The 22,729-nt window shown below is 38.6% G+C and overlaps 1 protein-coding gene across 1 annotated transcript in view; it reads right to left on the bottom strand.

Annotated features, from left to right (window-relative positions):
* The window catches only part of Erp44 (endoplasmic reticulum protein 44), a 90,578-nt gene that overhangs the window by 21,955 nt on the left and 45,894 nt on the right, over positions 1-22,729 (bottom strand). Inside the window, exons 5-6 of the mRNA XM_075967247.1 lie at positions 5,853-6,037; positions 4,217-4,332 (exon numbers count right to left, since the gene is read on the bottom strand). Coding sequence (XP_075823362.1) covers positions 4,217-4,332; positions 5,853-6,037 — 301 coding nt within the window. The remainder of the gene's footprint in view (positions 1-4,216; positions 4,333-5,852; positions 6,038-22,729) is intronic.

Here is a 22,729-nt window from a genome sequence, read left to right as displayed (position 1 = left end):
CTGTTTTTAGAAACCAGTATTAATCTAATACCCAAACTAGGTAAAGATACAAGAAACAAAACAAAACTACAGACTGTTATCCCTGATGAACAGAGATGCAAAATCCTCAATAAATACTACCAAACTGAATACAAATGCATATCACGTAGCTTATTCACCATGATTAAAATGTCTTTATCATGGAAATGCAGAGTTGGTTCAATATCTGTAATAATAAGTATAATAAATCATATAAATGGACTTAAGGATAACATCACACGAGCACCTTAATAGATACAGAAAAAAAATCTTTAACAGAATACATGTTTCCTTATAAAAATTCTAAAAAAACAGGACTGTAGGGAACATACCTTGACATAATAAAAGCTATGTATGACAAACCTACAGCCAATATTATCCTAAATGAAGAAAAACTAGGTTTTACTCCAAAATTAGGAGTAAGACAGAGCTGCCCACTATCCCAACTATTCCTTTGCATTATAGCGCTGTAAAGAGTAGTTGGAGCAATTGGACACGAAAAAGTAAATTAAGCCGGGTGGTGGTGGCACACGTCTTTAATCCCAGCACAAGGAAAACAGAAGCAGAGGTAGGGGAATCTCTGTGAGTTCAGGGCCAGCCTGGTCTACAAAGTGAGTTCCAGAACAAGCTCCAAAATGTTACACAGAAAAACCCTGCCTTGAAAAAACTGGAGAAAAAAAAAGGAGTTAAAGGGAAACTTACAAGAAAAGGAGGATGGAAGAATGGATAAAGGAGGCGTGGCACATATACACATTAGAGTTCTACTCAGTGGTAAAAAACAATGACATCTTGAATTTTGCATGCAAATCAATGGACATAGAAAACACTTTACTGGGTGAGATAACCCAAACCCCAAAAGAGGAATATGGTATGTACTCACTCATTAGTGGATTGTAGCCATAAAAAAAGGACATTGAGCCTATAGTTCATGATCCTAGAGAAGCTAAATAATAAGATGAACCCAAAGAAAAACATATATTTATCCTCCTGAATATGCACCCACACACTGAGACAATGGGGATATTCTATCGGGAACTCACCAAGGCCAGCTGGCCTGGGTCTCAAAAAACCTGGGATAAAACCGGACTCGCTGAACATAGCAGACAATGAGGACTACTGAGAACTCAAGAACAATGGCAGTGGGTTTTTGATCCTACTGTACGTACTGGCTTTGTGGGAGCCTAGGAAGTTTGGATGCTCACCTTACTAGACCTGGATGGAGGTGAGTGGTCCTTGGACTTCCCACTGGGCAGGGAACCCTGATAGCTCTATGGGCTGACAAGGGAGGGGAACTTGACTGGGGGAGGGGGAGGAAAATGGGAGGAGGTGGCGGGGAAGAGACAGAAATCTTTAATAAATAAACGGAAAAAAAAAGAAAATAGACAAGATCGCTGAGCAAAAGTTGGGAGCACAGGGGTGAGGGTAGGGGTGGGCTGGGAGTAAGGGAAGATGGGGAGAGAGAAGGAAGAAGGGGAGGATTGGGGAGAGCTTGGGGGAATGGGACGGTTGAGATGGAGGAAGGGTGGATATGGGAGCAGGGAAGAAGATATCTTAACTAAGGGAGGCATTTTAGGGTTGGCAAGAGACTTGGCTCTAGAGGGGTTCCCAGGTGTTCAAGGGGATTTCCCCAGCTAGTTCCTTGGGCAGCAGAGGAGAGGGCGCCTGAACTGGCCTTATCCGATAGCCACACTGATGAATATCTTGTATATCACCATAGAACCTTCATCTGGCGATGGATGGAGATAGAGACCCACATTGGCGCACTGGACTGAGCTCCAAAGGCCCAGATGAAGAGCAGAAGGAGGGAGAACATGAGCAAGGAAGTCAGGACTGCGAGGGGTGCGCCCACCCACAGAGATGGTAGGACGGATCTAATGGGAGCTCACCAAGGCCAGCTGGACTGGGACTGAATGAGCATGTGATCAAACCAGACTCTCTGAATGTGGCTGACAATGAGGGCAGACTGAGAAGCCCATGATAATGACACTGGGTTTTGATTCTACTACATGTACTGGCTTTTTGGGAGCCTAGTCTGTTTGAATGCTTACCTTCCTAGACCTGGATGGAGCAGGGAGGGCCTTGGACTTCACACAGGGCAGGGCACCCTGACTTCTCTTAAGACTGGAGAGGGAGGGAGGGGGGAGTGGAGGAAGTGGGAGGGAAATGGGAGGATGGGAGGAGGTGGAAATTATTAATAATAATAAAAAAGAGTAACAAACAATTCGTGCCGGGCGGTGGTGGTGCACGCCTGCCTTTAATCCCAGCACTTGGGAGGCAGAGGCAGGTGGATCTCTGTGAGTTTGAGACCAGCCTGGTCTACAAGAGCTAGTTCCAGGACAGGCTCCAAAATCACAGAGAAACCCTGTCTTGAAAAACCAAAAAAAAAGAGTAACAATTGATAACTGGAACCTTGTAAAATGAAAAACCTTCTGTATACCTAAGGAAACAATCAATTAAGTGAAAAAGAAAGCTACAGAATGAGAATCTTTGCCTGTTACACATCTCAAAGAAAATTAATAACCAGCATATGAAAAAAACTCAAAAAACAAAAAGTCAAGGAAACAAATGACCCAATTTCAAATATGGATTAGGTTTCTAGAGAGAGTTTTCAACAGAAGGAATAAAAACAGCTGAGAAATATCTCAAAAAGTGTTCATCATCCTTAGCAATGAGGGCATTGCAAATTAAAACAGCTCGAAGATTGCATCACATCCTACTCAGAACGGCTAAGATAAACAAAACAACTGACAACAAATGTTGGCATGGATTTGGAAAAAGAGGAACCCTCATTCACTGTTGGTGGGGATGCAAATTAATGCAGTCATTCTGGAAACTAAAATTCTTCAACTACTTCCAGATACAAGAGCAGCAAGTGCAAAGGCTTGGAGGCAGAAGCTAAGCTAAGCTCAGTGTCTGGAGGTGGGCTATGCGACCAGACAGCATAGGCTGGATGTGTCCCTTGCCCGTGCTGTACAGTGTTCTTCAGAAACATTGATAACGTTCACAGCGAAACACCAATAAAACCCACAAAAGCATGAAAGCAAGGACCGGAGCAGAAGTCATCAACTGGAGAAGGCACCACAGCAGCTACTGCAACCAGACTAACACAACTGTTAAGAGCCCCAAATAAAAGAAGTCACACTATACAAAGGCCAAAGGTGGCTGAGATAACCAAGAAGAGAGGGTCAAGGACAGAACTTCCAATAATTACGTTCAGAGACTGAAAAAGAACAAAAAGGAGAAAAAGGAACTGTGAGGGGCAAACCAGGGGGATTCGACGTCAAGTGTTGACAAGAAAAAGGGGTGGAGGGTGATGTCTCAGTCTTCAGAGAATTTGAGGGGATTAAACTGAAGAAAATCCACTGGGTTAGCCAATCAGGAGTCATTTTGTAACAGATCAGGGACGAGCTTCATTAGAAGGATGGAGATGTAAGCCAGCTTCCAAGAAGCTAAGGGTTTTTATTAGGAAGACCTTGAGAAAGTCAAGGTAACAAAGCATAAACTAACCTTTACAAAAGCAGAAATGAAAGAGAGATGGCATTATAGCAAAGAGATGACAGCAGTGAGTCAGAAAAGAGGAACATGATTTTGGAAAGAGGGAAACCATGAAAAAGCAGGGAGAACTGAGGGACCAAAGTCCCAGGGAGAAGCTACAAGGCCAGTTTACAAGAGTGAAGAGAGCAGTCTTAGAAAGACGGACTGCAGGGCTGGGGAAACAGAACACACACATGCTTAGCATGCACAGGCCATGGTTTCTGATCCCCTGCAGAGGGGAAGTGTGTAGGAGGTAGGGGTGCTATTTTCAGACAAGAAATAAGGGACGGTGGTAAAGATATGGAGATAAAGGAAGATAACAAAACCTACGCTTCTTAACTAGAAAGAGAACATGCTTGGTCAGGTGAGCAGTCATGGGTTAGCAGTTTATCTGGCTTAAGGGTCAGTGAATTGGAATCAGACCATGAAAGAGCTCGTTGTGAACTAGACCACTCTTATGTTTTTAACCTACGTTTGAAACATAGGACAAAACACAACACACACACAAAAAAAACTTTTAAGGCCCTTAGAGGATTGGCCATATGTATCACTGGTCAGTGACTTTAAAAGGTTGAGGTCATCTTTAGAACATAACCAAATACAACAAGAACTGAGTGTGATAGCCAAGCTCACCTCCTAGCAGGCTGCTGGTTAATATACTTACCCAAAAGCAGAAAGGAAGGCACAGTCATCATGCAAAATACTTGCTACTCTTTCAAAAACTCTGTAATTATCTGAATCCTTCTGCTCAAAGTATCCAATGATATTTCTCTTACTGCGCTGTAAAATAAAGTATCTAATTATTTTCTGACATACATGGTTCTACTTCATTTACACTTTATTCTGGAACTCAGTTCTGATTGTAATTCAGTTATCTGCAACTGAAGAATAACTATGAATGCAGTGAGGACATGTAATGCCTATTCCAAAACTATCAACAATTATGTTGGCTTGAAAACAGTATTTACTACAATAAAACCTAAGTATAAATTTATTAAAACTGCATCAATTCAGACTCCTCCACGGGTCCCTAATATGCCTCCACATGGTACTGTATATGCTAACTGCATAAGACTCTGTCCACTCTCTATACTGGCCAGTTCTCAGGGCTGTGTGCTTGCAGCCAAAACATTAAGGTGTAGTGATATTTCATTTGTATTTTAATAAAGCGTGCCTTAAGTTCAGAGAGTAAAACAGCCGCACTGATCAGCCTTACAGACCAGGCAGTAGTGACACACACCTTTAATCCCAGTAGCCACACTAGTTCACCATAGAAGCCGGGCGGTAGTGGTGCACACCTTTAATCCCAGCCCTAGAGAGGAATATAAGAAGGGAGGAGACAGCTCTCACTCAGTCTTATTCTGAGATTCTGGAGGCAGGATCGCCATTTCAGACTGAGGTAGAGGTAAGAGCCAGTGGCTGGCTGTTTTGCTTTCCTGACCTTCAGGCTGAACCCCAATTTCTGTCTCTGGGTTTTTATTAACTGTGGTACATTAAGGTATAGCAGATTGTTTTGTTCAAGACAAAAAAGAAGAATTTGCTGTTTGATCTAAAATGGCAAGCTCCCCAAGCATAGTCATCCCTTCCTGGACTGCAACACACTGCCTGTATAAGCACCCATCATGGCCCTTTGCATGTTCTCACAGGACGCAGGGGCTGGGAGACAGCAATAACAAGAAAGGCTCACAGCTCACAAGGCCTGCTGTGATGTGAGTAATAAGGTACTTCATCTCTGGCCCAGGAATCATATTCCTCTGACAACAACCACAAAATGGTAGCTAGCTAATTTATTAACATGTCACCTGATAGTGACTGAAATAAAAACTAAACACTATAGTATTTTGCTTTTGGTGTTTGTGTGTGTACATGTATGTGCATGGTGTATTTAATTTAGAAAGACAGACGTTGGCTAAGTTTATCAAAAGGGACTATTTTAAAGGACGCTAAGTCATAACAAAGCTGAACAGTGATTAAAGTAGATGCTTTGCAGGTGTCAACCACGGGAAAGAGGCAAACTGTGGTGTGTATGCTTGACTTAAACTGTTCATAATTCAGGAGTCTCTTTGTACTACATTAATTCAATTAGTGAAGCTTTACGGTATGTTACACATTTATCTGGAAGTTCAGCAACCATTAGCATTTCCCTTGAGAATTAGTCCCAGACAAACTCTTTCCAGTATGCAAACTGTCAAATCTACTGCAGTAAACTGTAAGAAAACATACAGAGTCTGCATTCATATTATGGTCTGTTTGTGTTATTACACGGGCAATGTATGTTCATCCACCGTCAGTTAACTTACATCAAGAGTGGTGACTTCATCTATACTTTGAATCTCGTGAATTGGGTTACTTTTCTGTTGCCTGATGTAGTCTGCGAGCGCTTTCACTGACCGCTGGCCCCTGTATTCTCTCTTCATCATCATTCCATTGCGAAATAATTTGAGCGTTGGGTATTTGTTTATCCTGTACCTCTGGGCTATATCAGCTAAAAGAATGCATGAAAGGAAGTTAGTTACCACTCAGTCAAGGTGAGCATATTAGTCTAACGATCAGAAACATAACAATTATTTAGTGACAACTTTATTAATGAAATAGAAAAGAAAATACTCAGTCATGACTTTATACTGATTATCACTGGCTGGCCTTAAATTTCTAATCTACTGATTATGGTGTGCATGAACCTTAAAAGCTCATAAACTGTGATTCCCTCACTTTGTATCTGTTATAGTAAGGATAATTTCTATTACTATAAAGTTGTTATATGAATCAAGTGAGACAATGCAAACACATTGTATAGTAAGTATGGCAGATGGATATTGAATTAAAAATTAGCAATAACAATTATGCCTTCAAAGCATATAAGCTAGGAGGAGGGTGATAAGCAGGAAGTAAATTGAATTATATACCCCAAGGCCTTTGAAGTGCTCAGGAAGAAGCAGCAGTACTTACAATATTTGCTAAGTTAAGGCTGCCTTGTATTCTCTTCAGGACAAGGATTTAGAGAATACTAAAGGATTATTAGAGTTTAAGGTTGGAGCACGGGTTCTCAAAAGAGATGGTGGATAAAAGCCTATATGTATATAATTTAGATCACATAGTACTTGGGTAAAATCCATGGAGGATTTATAAATAGGAAATCACAATTCATTAGCAAAGCTCTTTACATCTGAATTATTAACACAATGTATACATATTTAATAAAGCCAATAACCTGCCTAGTTTAGGTGCTGCTCACTTCAAAGCAGAACCAGAAAGTACATTAGCTACAAGCTCTTCTCCAGTGGCAAACTACAATTAGAAGGTATGGAGCCCTACTGAGCAAGGAATGAATGCGATTACACTGGAATAAGAACGGCACCACAACAAATACAAGTTTTAAAGACAGAGCCATTTGTAATAAGGTAAAGAACAGAAAATGTGGTTTAGTCATACGAAAAATGATCTTCCTATTAAAAACACATACCTCTCCACTACACTACACATAATATATGGAAAATGAACTTTTGCAGTGATATATAAATATAATGGCGCTTTTAAAACTGTATCAAACAGTTCCTCTGAGCAATGAAGTTGGTCTAGAGAATTGAAAATATCTTTTTTAAAGTTATGATTTTCCCAAGCATCTCCCAGAGACTCATCTGATTTAATAAAGGATGGGTGACCATAATATGAAGTATCAGGCTATTCCATAAAGGAATGAAAAACAATTGTATATTTCTAAAGTGAAATACTCAGGATGCATGTAAAGTGAAAAAACAGGCAGATGTGAAAGCAAAAGGGGTGTGGGGGAGAAATATAAATGTATCTGTGTGTATAAACACACACACATATGCCCCTGCTTATACATCTGTCCCTCCTTAACCTCCAAAGGAGAAAAAAGGAAAGAGGTCACCAGTGGGAGAAAATGAGAGACCCTTTGGAAGAAATTTAGATTTTAATTTTTCCACTTTGATTTTACACTTCTGACTTTGAAATAATGCAAATGTTTAACATGAATATAAAATGTTTTAAACATTAATATCAGTACTGTTGTTTTGGAATTTAAAAGAATTTTGGTAAAACATCTGATATCAGTAAGGTCACTAAGAATCAAGAGTTCCAGCCTAAGAGAGTAAAGTATAAAACTGTCAAACACTTCACGCTATTGGCCTGAACAAGAGTTTTGTTGAATAAGACTTCAAAAGTATAGGCAACAAGAGCAAAACTAGACAAATGGGATTATCTAGAACTAAAAAGCTTTATACAGCAAAGGAAATAGTCTTTACAGTACAGAGACAATCCATTAACTGGAAAATAATATACACAGTGACACTGAACAGAGTCAGCACTTAACATCTATACAATATTCAAACTAGTATACTGTAAAACTAACAATTACTCAATTTAAAAATGGGTAAAAGATCTGAACAGATAGTTCACAAAAGCAGTTATTTGAAGGTGTATGGAAAGAAAAGTCAACATCATCACCCGTCAGGGAAATTTAACTCAAAACCACAAGGAGAGGCTGAGACACAGCACTGTGGTAGAGTACCTGTCTAGTCTAGCATGGCTCCAGCAACACACAGGAAAGTACACAGACATCACCCACTCTAGTTAGACTAACTCTTTAAACGACAAAAGATAGGAAATGTTGGTGAGGAGGTGGAACAGTGGAACATTTGCATTACTTTAGGGGAGAATGTAAAAGGGCTGAAAGAGTCATTATGGACGACAGAATAGAAGTTCCTCAGAAGATTCAAAAGAGATATGACATGAAGGACCCATCAGTTCCGCTGCTGGGGTATATATTCAAAGGTACAGCCAGAATGTTGACAAAGGATCACACTCCCATGTTTGCAAAAGCACTGGTTACAACACTCAAAATAGGGAACCACCTAAACGCCTATGACAGTCACTGGTGAATGAAAAGGGGGGAGGGAAGGAGGCAGGATGGGAGAAGGGGGAGGGGGGGAGGGAGGAAGGGAGGAAGCGAAGGAGGTAGGGAGGAAGCAAAGGAGGGAGGGAAACACATTGCTAGACTGATGTAGGATGTCCTTCTGTATATGTGTTGCTTTTACTGGTTAATGAATAAAGCTGTTTTGGCCAATGGCTTAGCAGAGTAAAACCAGGCAGGAAATCTGAACAAAGATATATAGAGAAAGTAGGCAGAGTCAAGGAGACACAATGTAGCTGCCAAAGGAGGACATGCTGGAACCTTGCCCGTAGGCCACAGCCTTGTGGCAATACACAGAGGAACAGAAATGCATTAATTTAAGATGAAAGATGTAGGGGCCAAAATATGCAGGCCCATATTCATTCCTACATGGTTTGGCGGTCAGAGAATTCTGAGCCACCTACAAGGTGCAATTTGCACCTGTCACACAGAAGGTGGTCACCTGGCTTTTTAATAGTAAAACAACCTGACACCAACCTAACAAGTGGTCAGGATAAGATAATGTCTTCTGCTCCTTCTATTGTAAATTAAAAGGTCACCTGGAGCAGACATAGCAGTTTAAGACTCATCTTATGTGATCGGAGAACAATACAGATGTTCAGTAAAGACAGATCCAGACAGAAAAGACCTCTAAACAAGTTACAGTGTGTTTAAAAATATACAAAGGCTTGGAAGAGAAAAGAGAAAGGTAATAGTCATAGAAAAAATAGTTTAAAAATAACAAAATCTTTATAAAGAGAAAAGTAAAATAAAAAATAAATCGCACAGAGATGGAAAAGACACAGGGAGTCTGGATCCTGTCATTGTGTTGTCTTAAATGTTTTGATTACTGATGAATGAACAACAGCTGCTAAAACATATTGGATTATGGAGGTTGCTGGATTAAACCAACCTATATATTTAAAAAATGTCTTATTCAAATTGTAAGTCAAAAAATGTATTATGTTGGGGAAGAGGGTATGCTTTTATTTCCACAGGAAATCAGAGGCAGTAGATTCATTCCAGGTTGATATGAATCTGCTGTGAACTAAACCCCCTTGAAAATCCTGGCTACAGACATAAAGAAATAAACCTACAAAAACTAAAAATACATGATGTATATTTTACCTGCTCAAACATTAAAACAAAAAAATTATCTTTGGCTAACTTGTGTACAACAGTCTCTATTTTATTAATGCAGATATATATTTATGTTACTTTTAAAAGTTTATGTATTTTCAGAGCAAAGGAACCAAACACTAATGAAAACAAATGGTCCAGGTGATCCAGCATCTCAAAAGGCTTCTGCTACAGCTTTCTTAATCCTGCATCCAGAATAGTTTCAAGGATGCTGGCAGAGATGGTTCAACCTCACAGACCACTCCAGTGTAGACTTAACCATCATCCTAAATTTTCTCAAGATTCCCCCAAAAATACCAGCGCCTCCAAATAACAGGAAGCAGTTTAGAGAAAACAACACACACATTCCCAAAAGACTGATTATGGATGTTTACTATTATTTAAATGGGTTGGTTACAAGTTGTTAACAACTATTAATCTCAAAATATTTTACATTGGTATGGATTCTGGTTCACTGATATAAATTCTAAGTTATTTTTACTATACTATATGTATGTTTCTACTATTGTTTGGGGTATTGTGCTTATGCAGCTCACTTAATGTAATGTATAATTAAGAATTACAGGTTAATAGTCATTTATAATCAAACTTGTAGTCATCTTAGGTATGTTTTCAAGGTTAAGCAGATATATTTAGATAGATGGTCTTCAAACACTTCAAAGACCTACAGAATATGGCATTGAAAGGTGTTTAATAACCTACAGCTTTTTATGACAGTAAGACACGTCTGCTCCTGATAGCACCAATCTACTTCAAAAAAAGATAATGGGCATCGAAGAACCTCCTTAAGGATTTTGCTTTCTTTATGGTACAATCTAGCCAGTTGGGCAAAAGACGGCCCTTGCTTCAACTGCTGACAGTGTATTGTCAAAACTGGACCAGCAGGATGCAAAAGAAAGTTACTGCTACGTGTTGCCATGACAAAGTAGAACCGTCCTTCAAAATTTCCTGCTTCCAAGAAATGTCAGTTAGATACACTAGGCCTATAGGCCAAAGCTATATATCCCAATGTTGCAGAAGAGCTCTGGGTGACTGTCCAGGCAGTAAGCTGTGCCTGTCATTTGTTAACATTACAGCCTTCTGAGGTCTTTGATGGAGTTAAAGATATAGTTATGATAAAAGGTAAATTAGGTATAAAATTTTAGACTCACAAAGATAAGAGAGATAATAGAGTAATTTCTCTAAATTTACCAATTACAAATGGACTGGATATCGTAACTGTAATTCTTACTTGATAAGGGTTTTTGTTGAATATAATTTTACTACGTTAAAGTTAAAACCTTCCTTTTTAGTTGGACAAAATGTGGAACAATCCTTTTTGTACACTGTAAAGACATGTTGCTCTCATTGTTAATAAAGAGTTGATGGACAATAGCTAGGCAGGATTTTTGGGGAGAGAAGATTCTGGGAGGAGCAAGGGTAGAGTCAAAGCAGGAGATGAACATCGTGTACTGAGATAAGGGGTAGAACATAAACAGAAATATGGGTTAATCTAAGTTGTAAGAGCTAGTTAGTAACAAACCTAACCTATTGGCCAAACATTTATACTTAATAATAAGTCTCTGTGTAGTTATTTGGGAGTGGGCTGGTCAGACTGAACTTACCAATGACCCTGACAAAAAAAAAAAATTCTACCTACAACAGTCTCAGGCTGCCTTCAAATTTGCTATGTAACCCAGGTTAGCCTTGAACTCAAGATCCTGCTCATTATACCTAGCAAGACCATGAGTTTTCATGACAAACTAGAAGATACTTGTAACATACACAAGAAGCAAATGATAGCACTTATAAAAGAATGCATTCAAACAAAAGTAAACTAGTTGAGCTGTGGTGGCGCACACCTTTAAACACAGCACTAGGGAGGTAGAGGCAGGAGAATCTCTGTGAGTTTGAGGCCTGCCTGATCTATGAGAGCTACTTTCCAGATAGCCAAGGCTACACAGAGAAAGCCTTGCCTTGAAAAACCAAAAATAAATAAACAAACAAATAAAATTTTGAGGGACGTGAACTAAAGATATTGTTCCATTTACGAAACAAAAATGAGTCAATAAATATAAAAGCATACTCAGCTGTAATCATGAAGTTATTGATTAAACTACCAAATGAAATTTTATTCACCACATTGCCAAAAAACAAGCAAGCAAATAAAACCCCTCAAAATTTAAACTCAAAATATCAAGCCCTACACATATCTTATCATGTACAACTTTAGTATATATGCAATGTTAATAAGGATAAATTAGGTGAGTGTCTAAGCTTCCAGCAAGGTGTCAACTTATCTTTCCTCTTCTTTCATTCCCCACAAAGGATGTGGCAAAAAGGACATGTGGCAGGTCTAAAATGAAATGACTAATCTAATAAAAAGCATTTATTTTTTTATTTGCAATCTCAGGATCAGTTTGAAAATGGACAGCCAAAGACACTACTAGAGACAATATAATGCTTTCAACTATTTAAAAACAATATTTTAATTAATTCTTTGAACACGTCATGTGTTTTGATTATTTTCATCCCCGCTCCTAACTCCCCTAGATTCTGCCTACCCCTACAAACAAACTTCATGCGCATGCATGGTCTAGCTTCCTTTCTCCTTTTAAAATGAATGGAATGAAAACTTAATATACTACAAAAGAATCTGTACACAGCAGAAAATAGGAAGGTCAGAGAGATTCTCGAGGGTCTAAAGCTCTGTTAACAGAATTTGAATGCTAGCTATCCCGTTTGTGATAACTGGCCAGAGAGCTATGGAGTCGGACTCTCGAAACACTCACCTAGCAGTAAGAGATCATTTAAGAAGCACTGCAGGACTGGTACAGGCGGCAAGAGCCCACTTCCATACTCAGTCATTAGAACTGTTGGGCTGCCTTAACAATCTGGTTATGAAGAGAAAAGCTAATATCTGAAGACTCTTAGGAGACTGGTCAACAAATTCGAACAATATCATGATAGCAGATATGCTGAACAATGAGATAACTTTTAATTATTAAGAAGCAAAACATGTAAAATTACATTGATTGAAAATTTCAGACATAAAGGTAACTTTTTATAAGCTTTGGCCAAAAGTGATTTTAAGATAATTATAGCATGACGTTTTGATAGTGTAACAAAGAATAACTTAAGGGATATAATAAACGGTTTTTAAAAATTACCTGGATAGATCAAATGTTAAAATGGATGTCAGAGGAATTGGAAATTTCAGAAGGTTAACAGCATCCTGACTGGAAAATTAACATGTACTGTGCTTCGATGGTCACTAACTTTGCTTTAATGGACTCTTCCTTCCGGCTTCACAAATACCCAATAGGGCTCCAAGTGGAGAAACTGTGTCATGCTCTTGTCTCATCCATGGCCCACTATTATTATCCAAAGTCAGTCCAAGAAGGCAGATGCTTTCAACAGGAAGTTATCACTGTCCAAAACCCAGGAGGACTACTGCTGTTTCCATACCTCTTCCTATTCTCAAACCATGCTCCCCTAAAACAGATATTCTCCCCCAAGCCACACCATCAAAATAAAACCCTAAACAGAAGACATTAAAAATGACCTTGACTTGAAGCTTACTTAGAGCTCAGGCTCCCTTGGGTAGTGCAGAAAGCTAGCAAGACTCAGACTATTTCCAGTCCATCCTCTGTGGTGGCTAAGGACCACTGACAGTGCTGCACGGGTTCTGAGTGACTGCTTTCTTTAGAGTTGCTTATTTTCCAACAACTCTGTCCTATTCACATGGGCCATTGATATTTTTGTGCTCTTTATGTAGGATTTATGTTCACCTCTAATAAAAGTTTCTTGACTTCAAATAAGGAAGGTTTGAGTAGCATTGGAAGATGGACCGGTAAGAGTAACTCAGTCATATGGTAGCATATTGTCTAATTCAAGAACTTTCCAAGAAATGCTAACAGGAAAGGTTTGATGGTTCTGCACTGACCAACACACGAGTGCATACTCTTAATGCCATACAGACTCTAGCCACTGGAGGTCAGCAGAGAACCTGGTCCTACTAGGGGCAGACTGTCCTTCCAGATTAAAGGCAGCATTTCCATCAGAATAATGAATTCTATTCCCACGTTCTCACATGAGGAGACTCTAGGTGGTCTGATTGTATTCCACTGTGGAGGCAAGGGTATGTTTGAAGCATGTGCATACATGTACACATATGCATGTATAAAGTATGCACGAATGACAAAAACTTTTGGAAAACAAACTAAAGAAAACAGAATCACCTGCAATCCAGCCACCACTATTAACCATTACTAGCCTCTATAGAAAAGTCACCATTGATATTTTGGATTCCAAGTCTACCTTGCTGACTCTGAATAAAATCTAACTAGTAGTGACATATTTCAATTGAGAAAACAAAGCAAATTCTCAGGTTGGTCAAACAGGAAAGTGCTAACATAATAATTAAAGACTGAGTTGCAGCCAGCACTTTGCAGAAACTTGTAGAAAGAGCAGAGTGAAAATCCTTAATCAAGAGGTCCGGCAACACTCTCAATGTGTAGAGTCAGTCACTGCATGGAAACGTAAAAGCCAACTCTGCTGACAAATGAGGCACAAGAGATTCTGAATGAATCTTCCTTCTTGTAAAGCACACACTAATTTCTGTATGTGGAGATAAAATTGTTCCTTATAATCAATGATGAGTGAGAGTTGGAGAAATACAGAAGAAAACACTCCGATGCACTGCTGGGAGAACTGAAATAAGCTAGAGTATTACAATGTACCTGTTAGACACCAGCTACTGGTAGGCAGTCAATTATCTACTCACTATTCAATAACTACAAGTGAACAACTATACCCGCTAGGTATCAGTGCTGGGAAAGACCACTACAGAGATAAGGTTCATCCTCTTACAGGGCTCACATTTTATTTCATTTATTGATTGATTGAGACAATGTCTCACTATACATTCTAGGGTGGCCTGGAATTCTTGATGTAGACCAAACTAGCCTTGAACCCACAGAGATTCACCTGCCTTTGCTTCCCAAAAGCTGAGGTTCAATGTAAATGCCACCACACCTGGCCTTATATTTTATTATTGTCATTGTTATCACCATTACTGATGTGACTACTTCCAATACTACTCCTGTTTCCATGGGTCAAACTCTTAGAAGAACCTTACCATCCCTAACACATAGCATACACATATTCCAGTTTGTAGTCACTTGGTACAACTTAAGAAGCTAAGATTCTTGCCCCGCCCCCCGTCTCAAGGGCAAATAAATAAATAAATAAAATAAAAAATAGCATATATCCTGATCAAAGAAGTTTTCCCAAGTCCTCCAGACTGAGAAGGTAACTGCCAGAACGATGGCAAAAACAACCTGACATCCTGCTCTTCTGTCAAGCATGGGGACAGAAACAGCTGGGACCGAGATCAATTTCTGTCTCTTTTTCTGCAGCCATGACCTATTTTCCCTTTTCTTTCCCTGTTCTTTGATAGTCCGTCTGTTCCCTATAATGAGTATAGCAAATGGAGAGTTTTAGGAACCTGAGGTGAAATGCAAGCTGTACTTGGGATTTCATGAAATGTAAAGAGTTGGTGAGCGTGCTGACGCTATTCCAGCTTCATCTACTCCTCTTAGCTGTACAATGGGGAAAACAGAGGTGAGGTGAACAAAGGCTACGCGCAGTTCACACCCTGAAACACAAGTACCGACTGGGTGGAACTGGCTTCTTTCCTACTCCACCCCAAGTTCTCAGCACTGGAGTGAACCTTCCACACAAGATCCTTACTCAAAAGGGCATATGAAGACGTGAGCTGCCAGAGGGTGGGAGAGGAGACGGAAGGAAACACAGGAAGGAAACACAGGCAGCAAACCAAGTAAGCGGCTCCTAGAAATGTGCACTGCCGTGAAGACTCCAGAAAACCAACCAAACGGTATTAAGAGAAGACTTCCCAACCTGTTTTGAGAGACAAGGAGGTGCTGTCCCTCCCAAAGGGACCCACAGGGACTTCTTTAAAGTGCTCATTGATGCTTTACTTTTAAAGTCCCATTACGTGTTTAGATTGTCCTGAATTCTGCTGTTTCTCGACTGTATAGTCTCACCACCATCAGCTCTTCAAGAGGACTGATGAAAAATTCTAACATAACATTTACAAAACTTTCTCCCCAGGGGACTATGCAAGATTGTGGCTCAGAAAGATCTCACCTTTATGCATGCCTGTCACAGCACAGTTTGAGCTTCAACAAAAGTACTACTCTTTCTTCATATCTGTGTCATATCCCCAGAGAAGAAGCCCCATCCCATCATGGTAAGGTATACTTATTAATATAACGTATTGCAATATTTAATGCCTCCTCTTCAGAGAAGTTATTGTGTGTTCAGCTCTATGTTCAGTTTGCTGCCACATCTCTAGGACCTATCACATGTCATTACAGAGAATAGGCCTGTAAGTTTTTGTGGAATAAATACTATTAGCTAATTCAAAAGACTATGATAGCCATAGGTGAGGTAATTTATGTAAGAATAAGTGGAGATCCACATAAGCACTCAATGAATACACTCACCAATTAATTTAATTAGAAAGTTTTCATAGGAACTGCTCTAACACGAACCATGTGACTCTGGATGAGAGGTCCGAGTGAAGCAGTTGAGGCAGCAGACAGTCCAGAGCCGACTGCCACAACACCCAACAGGTGACTGATAGAACAAGAGACGGAGTCAGGATGATATCTTGATTTTCAAGCAACCTTGTATCCTTGACAGGAAACAGATCCTCTGACCCCAACAAAGTTAATCTGGAAGCAACAAGTACACATACTTGTCTGGACAGACTATGGTAAAGAAATACCAACCACAGGAAGAAAACTGACTTTATTTGTGCAGAGCACAATCATTTTCACTAGAAAGTCATTACAATATGAAATATATATATATATAACTGTAAAACTGCTGGAATTAAAATCCAACACACAGAGCATCACAAATGTTAATTTCATTTTCTACATATTACAACAACAATAAACACAAAATTTAAAAGCCAAAGCCTTTTTTAACAGTTACAAAAAGTAAGACATAGTTAAGAATACAAAGCCTGGGGGTTGGGGAAACCTAGACAAACCCAAACTGACAAATATTCTACAGCTCCAGGAGATGAAAACTCAGTGAGGGATGTAAACCTGTGGGATGCAGCGCCACTGTGTCATCTGTGATGCTCTGTCTTGGGGAAATTATTATTAAAAGCAGAATAAGTGCACTTAGAACAATGACCACAGACACACTTAGTATTTATAAATGAACCTTTATTGAAGACACTTTAATGCCATTTGTAAGACACTTCAATATCTTACATGTTTTCAATGTATACTGCTTCAAAATTTCTATAAATAACTCTGCATTTTAAAAAAGAAAAATATTCTACAAATTACGTGACCAATATTACTTAGAATAGCCTAGGTTCTGAAAATAAAGATAAAAAGATGACCAGAAAGACCCAAGACCTGACAAGTAAATGCGACAGCCTGGATGAGAAAAAAGACGTGGAAGAACTGGTAAATACTGTAAGAGTGCATTGAGGGAGGCTCCAGTATTGGCCTCCAAGGTCTGACAGTAAAGTAATATAAAATGTTGATGGTGGAGCACAGACAAAACACACACAGACACACTCAATCTCAAAATAAAATACACTAATAGAGTCCATAAGAGTTATCAGAAAAATAATATATGTAGACTGAAAATGAAAAAAATATTGCTGAAACTGGAAATATCTAAATACATGGTAAAATTAAGAATGTTTACAGATCAAAAGATTTAAGATTACTAAAATAATAACTCTCCCCAAACTGGTCCCAATGAAGTGAACTCTAAGTAGAATCCTGGCTAGGCGTCACATGGAAATACAACATCACTAAAACAGACAGAGGCACTCGGAGAAAAAAGCACAAAGTTGGAAGATTTACACTACTTGTTTACAAGATCCTCTATAAGCTACAAAAATCCACAAAATATGCAATGAACAGTCACTAGATCAACAATACAAAAAAGAGCAGAAACAGAGTCATAAGTACAGGGCCTATGATTCTATTTCAACAAAGATACAAGGCAATCAGAGAAAAAGGGAAAAATTTTTCACTAACACATAATTACACATCTGTTTGACAACCACATACAACAAACCACCCACCCACTTTAACTCATGTATTGCTCTACAAGTAATAACTAATTATAAATGAACAATGGGCATAGAAGGAAACCTTCATACTATGAATTTTATAGAAGAAAACAAGGCAAAGTAATTTTGCAACATCTGCATAAATACAAAATCCAAACTATGATGCATTAAAAGTTAGTAAGAACTTCATCAAAATTAAAAACATGGAACCAGAAAGGTGGTTCAGTGGTTAAGAGTACTTATTCCTCTTGCAAAGGACTTGAGTACTCATATGGTGGCCTACAGACAACCCTAACTACAATTCCAAGAGATCTGACTCCCTCTTCTGAACTCTGCAGGGATTGTGCACATGCATGCTGTACATAAATACATACATACCATACATACATAGGCAAGCTAAACATTCATACACATAAAATAAAATAAATCTAAAAAAGAAACTTAAGACATTTAAGGTAGGTGTGGTGCCACAGTTCTGAAATTCCAGTACTTTGGAGATTGCAGTAAGTGATTACCAGTTCCAGGTTAGCTTCGGCTACATATTGAGTCCCAAGGTAGTCTGGGCTACTTAGTGAGACCTCTCTCAAACAAGCAAGCAAGTAAGCAAGCAAGCAAACAAAAGCAAAACAAACAACAACAAAAAACCCCAAAGGGCAATGGATACAGTTGCAACACAACCCTTGCAACCAAAGCTCGGGGACACTGTAGAAGAGAGGGCAGAAAGATGGTAAGAGCCAAAGGACCAGGAGGCCTGCTGTGAGAGCAGATCTCTTAGCAACAACAAGGAAGCCATATCTGATTCCTCAGTGGATGCCTAGACAAGACCTAATACAACACCAATAAGTGCTAAAAGGAAAGGAGACTGTTCAAAGGACCAGCCCCTTAGGCAATTAACAAAAGAGAAGAGAAGGAAAATCAGTCTTCCTCAGAGATGAGTCTCCTAATCATCAACACCAAATGATCAATCCTGTAATCATATACATACAAGGAACACTAAACAGATTCAGCAGGTTGTATCTATATATTTATGCATATATGATGGAGGAAGGTCATTGGTTAAATAAAAAGAAACTGCTTGGTCCTCATTGGTTAGAAGATAGATGGGAGGAGTAAACAGAACAGAACGCTGGGAGGAAGAGGAAGTGAGCTCAGATTCCACAGCTCTCCTCTCCAGAGCAGACGCCTCAGAGAGACGCCATGCCCCAGCTCCGACCCAGGATGGACTTAGGCTAGAATCTTCCCGGTAAGACCGGTGCTCACAGATTATTAGAGATGGGTTGATCGGGATATCAGAATTAGCCAGTAAGGGCTAGAGCTAAAGGGCCAAGCAGTGATTAAAAGAATACAGTGTCCGTGTAATTATTTCGGGGCAAAAGCTAGCCGAGCAGACAGCTGGGGTGTTGGGACGCAGCCCTGCTGCCGCTCCTATTACTACACATATACATAGGTAATAATAATAATTTTTTAAAAGGCCATGAAGAAGCGGTGGTGGTACATGAGAGGGACTAGAGGGTAAGTGGGAAGGGCAGACTGAAGTAATTACATTTTACTTTTAAAAACATGTAAAGGGAGGGGGCAGCAAGATAAAGGTCATTGTAACCAAGCCTGACAACTTGAGTTTGATCCGCAGGTCTCACACAGTAGAAGGAGAGAACTGACTGTCCCAAGTTTTTCTCTGACCTCAACATGCATGCTGTGGCATGTATAATAAAAAAAAATGAGTAAGTATAATACAAAACTGAAAATAAAAACAAAAGACAACCCTGCACAAAGCTGAAATCTCCCACTTCCATAATTCAAATGCTATCACAGAGCCATCATAAAACTATCTAACAGAATAGAGAACTTGTTAATAAACAATCACAAACACCTGTTGTTCTATAAGGATGTCAATACCATCTAATTGGGGGAATAGTCTCTTCAACATATGGTTCCAAATAGCCTGGATATTTTACACATATAAAAAATAAAATTAGACTCTTACCTTAATATATACATACAAAATAAGTTAAAAAGTACCAAACACCAAGTAAGACCCAAGACTGGAAAGCTATTAAAATATAGGAGAGCTTACTGACATTAGATTCACTACGATTTCTTAGCTATGACACCTAAAATATGGGCAACAAATATAAAAAGATGAATTGTACTACAAGATTAAAAAAAAAAACAATAAGACACAATCAACAAAATAAAAAGACAACCTGCAAAATGAGAGAAATATTTGAAAGCCATGTGTGTGAGATAAAGGAAGAATATTTAGAATATATAAAGACCTCTAGCCATTTAGTAACAGAAAGATGACAAAAACTAATTTTTAAGAAAAGGAGAACATTTTTTCCAATAACTAACAAGCATATTTAGATACTCAACATCACTAAACTTTAGGCAATACAAATCAACCATATTATCTATGAGATGATTGGTATTTTCAAATATTTAATACACATAAAGCTTTGTACATAATATATACCATTAACAAGGATATGGACAACTAAAACACTTATGTACTATTAAATGATGAATAAACAAAATGGAATATATAATAGTTTCACATTCATAGTTAACTCAGCCAAAAATACTATATAAAAATTCCAGAAATAAACAACTATTAAACTGAACACGTTCTAAGTGGCATAATGAAATCTCATGTCTTACTGCCTCCTACTGGTGCACTAGGTCTCCCCTAGCCAACACACCCACACTGCATACATACACTGCCTGCCCATTGGTCACTCAGCAGTTGTCTCAGCTATCAGGTCAATTACAGTACCATCGGGCTTATGTTCAAGTCCTTTTCTCCTTAATAATGACTGCATGCTAAGCAGCGATTCTAGCAATTTGAATAAGCCAACAAAAAGAATTTAAGCTTTAGTACAATAAGATACATTACAAAACTAGATTCACGTAACTTTTATTATTATATAAATGTTATATACTTATAATAAAAACTAGGATATTCCTCTTTAAAAAGGAAATTATAGCATATGCCTCGACAGGAAACCAGTCTTGAGGATATTATGCTAAGTGAAAGGGACTGTATGGTGCCACTTAAGCAGGGTGTCTAAAATGGTCAAATTCTAGAAATAGAAATAGAATGGTAGTTTTCATGGGTTGAGGGTTAGCAGAAATGAGATGTCGCTGTTTCATAGCTATAGCATTTTAGTTTCACAGGATAATGAAAGGTCTAGAAACTGGGTAAAAACAATGCAAAGAAATGTAACACTACTGGAGCTGCACAGAAGCACAGTCCAGGTGGCAAATGTATGTTATAGGTATTTTATCCAATTTTTTTTTTTAATAAAAGGCACTTAGCAGAATGGGAGAAAATATTTGTAAATAGTACTAATGCTCATATAAACTCATAACGCAGCAAATAATAATCCAACAAAATGTATATAATCAATGATATACAACTGTTGTATGAGCACATGAAAACATTCTCAAGCTAAGTACTATCACCCTACAACAGAATGTCACTAAATACTATAAACAAATCAACCAGGCATAATGGGGCATGCCTTTCATCCCAGCACTTCAAGGCCAGCCAGGGGTACACAGAGTGACAGCAAAACTCTTAAAAATATTTATAACCACACAGCATGGAGTAATCTCAAAATAACCAGCCTAAAAACAAAAGAAGCATACATGCTATGACTCCACTTACATAAAATTCTGGATATGACCAAAAAGGTGTGAAGTAGAAAGTATGGGAAAGACACAGTGAGAATTTGAAGGGATGATAAAAATCTCAGCTTTGGAGATAAAACCATGGTGTAAGCGCATCAAAGCTTACACAGCTATTCCATTAAACCTGGGGTCCACATGCCAGTTAGATCTTAATAATAGCCTGGTTACAGAAAGCAAACCTAGTGCAGAATGATTTGAACAACAGGCATTTCTCAGCCCACAGAATTCCTAATGCTCGGAACTTCTACAACACAAACTAGGAAGAGTACAAAACATCTTACAGAATTAAGGGAAACACCAAAAAGGTGAATAAACCACAAAATGTGAATAAATTACCAATAAGCTTCATACCACCATTGTTTAAAAAGAAAAGTTACCCAAATGAGCAAAGGGAGTACCTAAGACTGCAGATATAACTTTCACTAGTACACAATGATGGATTAAAAACAACATCTGAACTATGGCTATTTTCCTCAATAAAAGGAAACTTCTAATAGTGAGATTTATTTATTGTATAAATTAATTTGTTTAAAAAATACCATAAATGGTGCACATAATTGATTCAATGATAGAAATAACTAATTCTCTCCCCATGACTGTAAGTGTGGAAGTATAGTGGTTCAAATTTAGTGCCAGTAGGAACTCAGAAACTCATATTTTCATTGTAGCATCTAATTAAATATAGAAAGAATAGAAGGATCTGAACGTTGACCCCATACCCAGCATGCCAAGCTCTCTATCAGTGAAAGGGCAGGAAGAAAGTACTCCAGAAAGCAATGCAGACATCATCTCTGCCTGTACCTGCAATTTTTATTGCCTTCTTTATTTAATTCATCTGTGAGTTAACAAACAGAAATATGGGGAATGGCTTATAATAGTTTGAAATGATATGCCATTAGAAAATGCTATTCTTCCGGGCATTGAGCAGTGCTAGTAAATCCTCACAATGCTCTCTGGATGAAACAGGAAAGAACAAAACTGCTCTGTGCAGACATTGGTCAGATCAGGGCTCTAATTCCAGCTTAATACACACTAAGCTGTACAACACTGGTTAAGTCGCTTTATTCTGTCTCTTCACCGAGAAAAATGAAGAGAGACAGAGGGAGAGAGAAAGAGGGAGGGAAAGAGGGGGAGACAGACAGACAGACAGAGATACACACAGGGAGAGCAGGTGTTCAGGAGCAGAATAACTGCCATCAGCAGGTCAAATATAAGGAGGAAATTTGTAGAATAGAAGAAAGCTTTACACACAGTAACTTACCAAGAACTCAATGCAAACAAGCTTTTATGAGTAGTTTGTCTTCTAGAAACTGCCAAATGCA

This window comes from Microtus pennsylvanicus, chromosome 3 (assembly GCF_037038515.1).
Source record: "Microtus pennsylvanicus isolate mMicPen1 chromosome 3, mMicPen1.hap1, whole genome shotgun sequence".
NCBI classification, from domain to species: domain Eukaryota; kingdom Metazoa; phylum Chordata; class Mammalia; order Rodentia; family Cricetidae; genus Microtus; species Microtus pennsylvanicus.
This window is presented reverse-complemented; position numbering and strand designations above follow the sequence as displayed.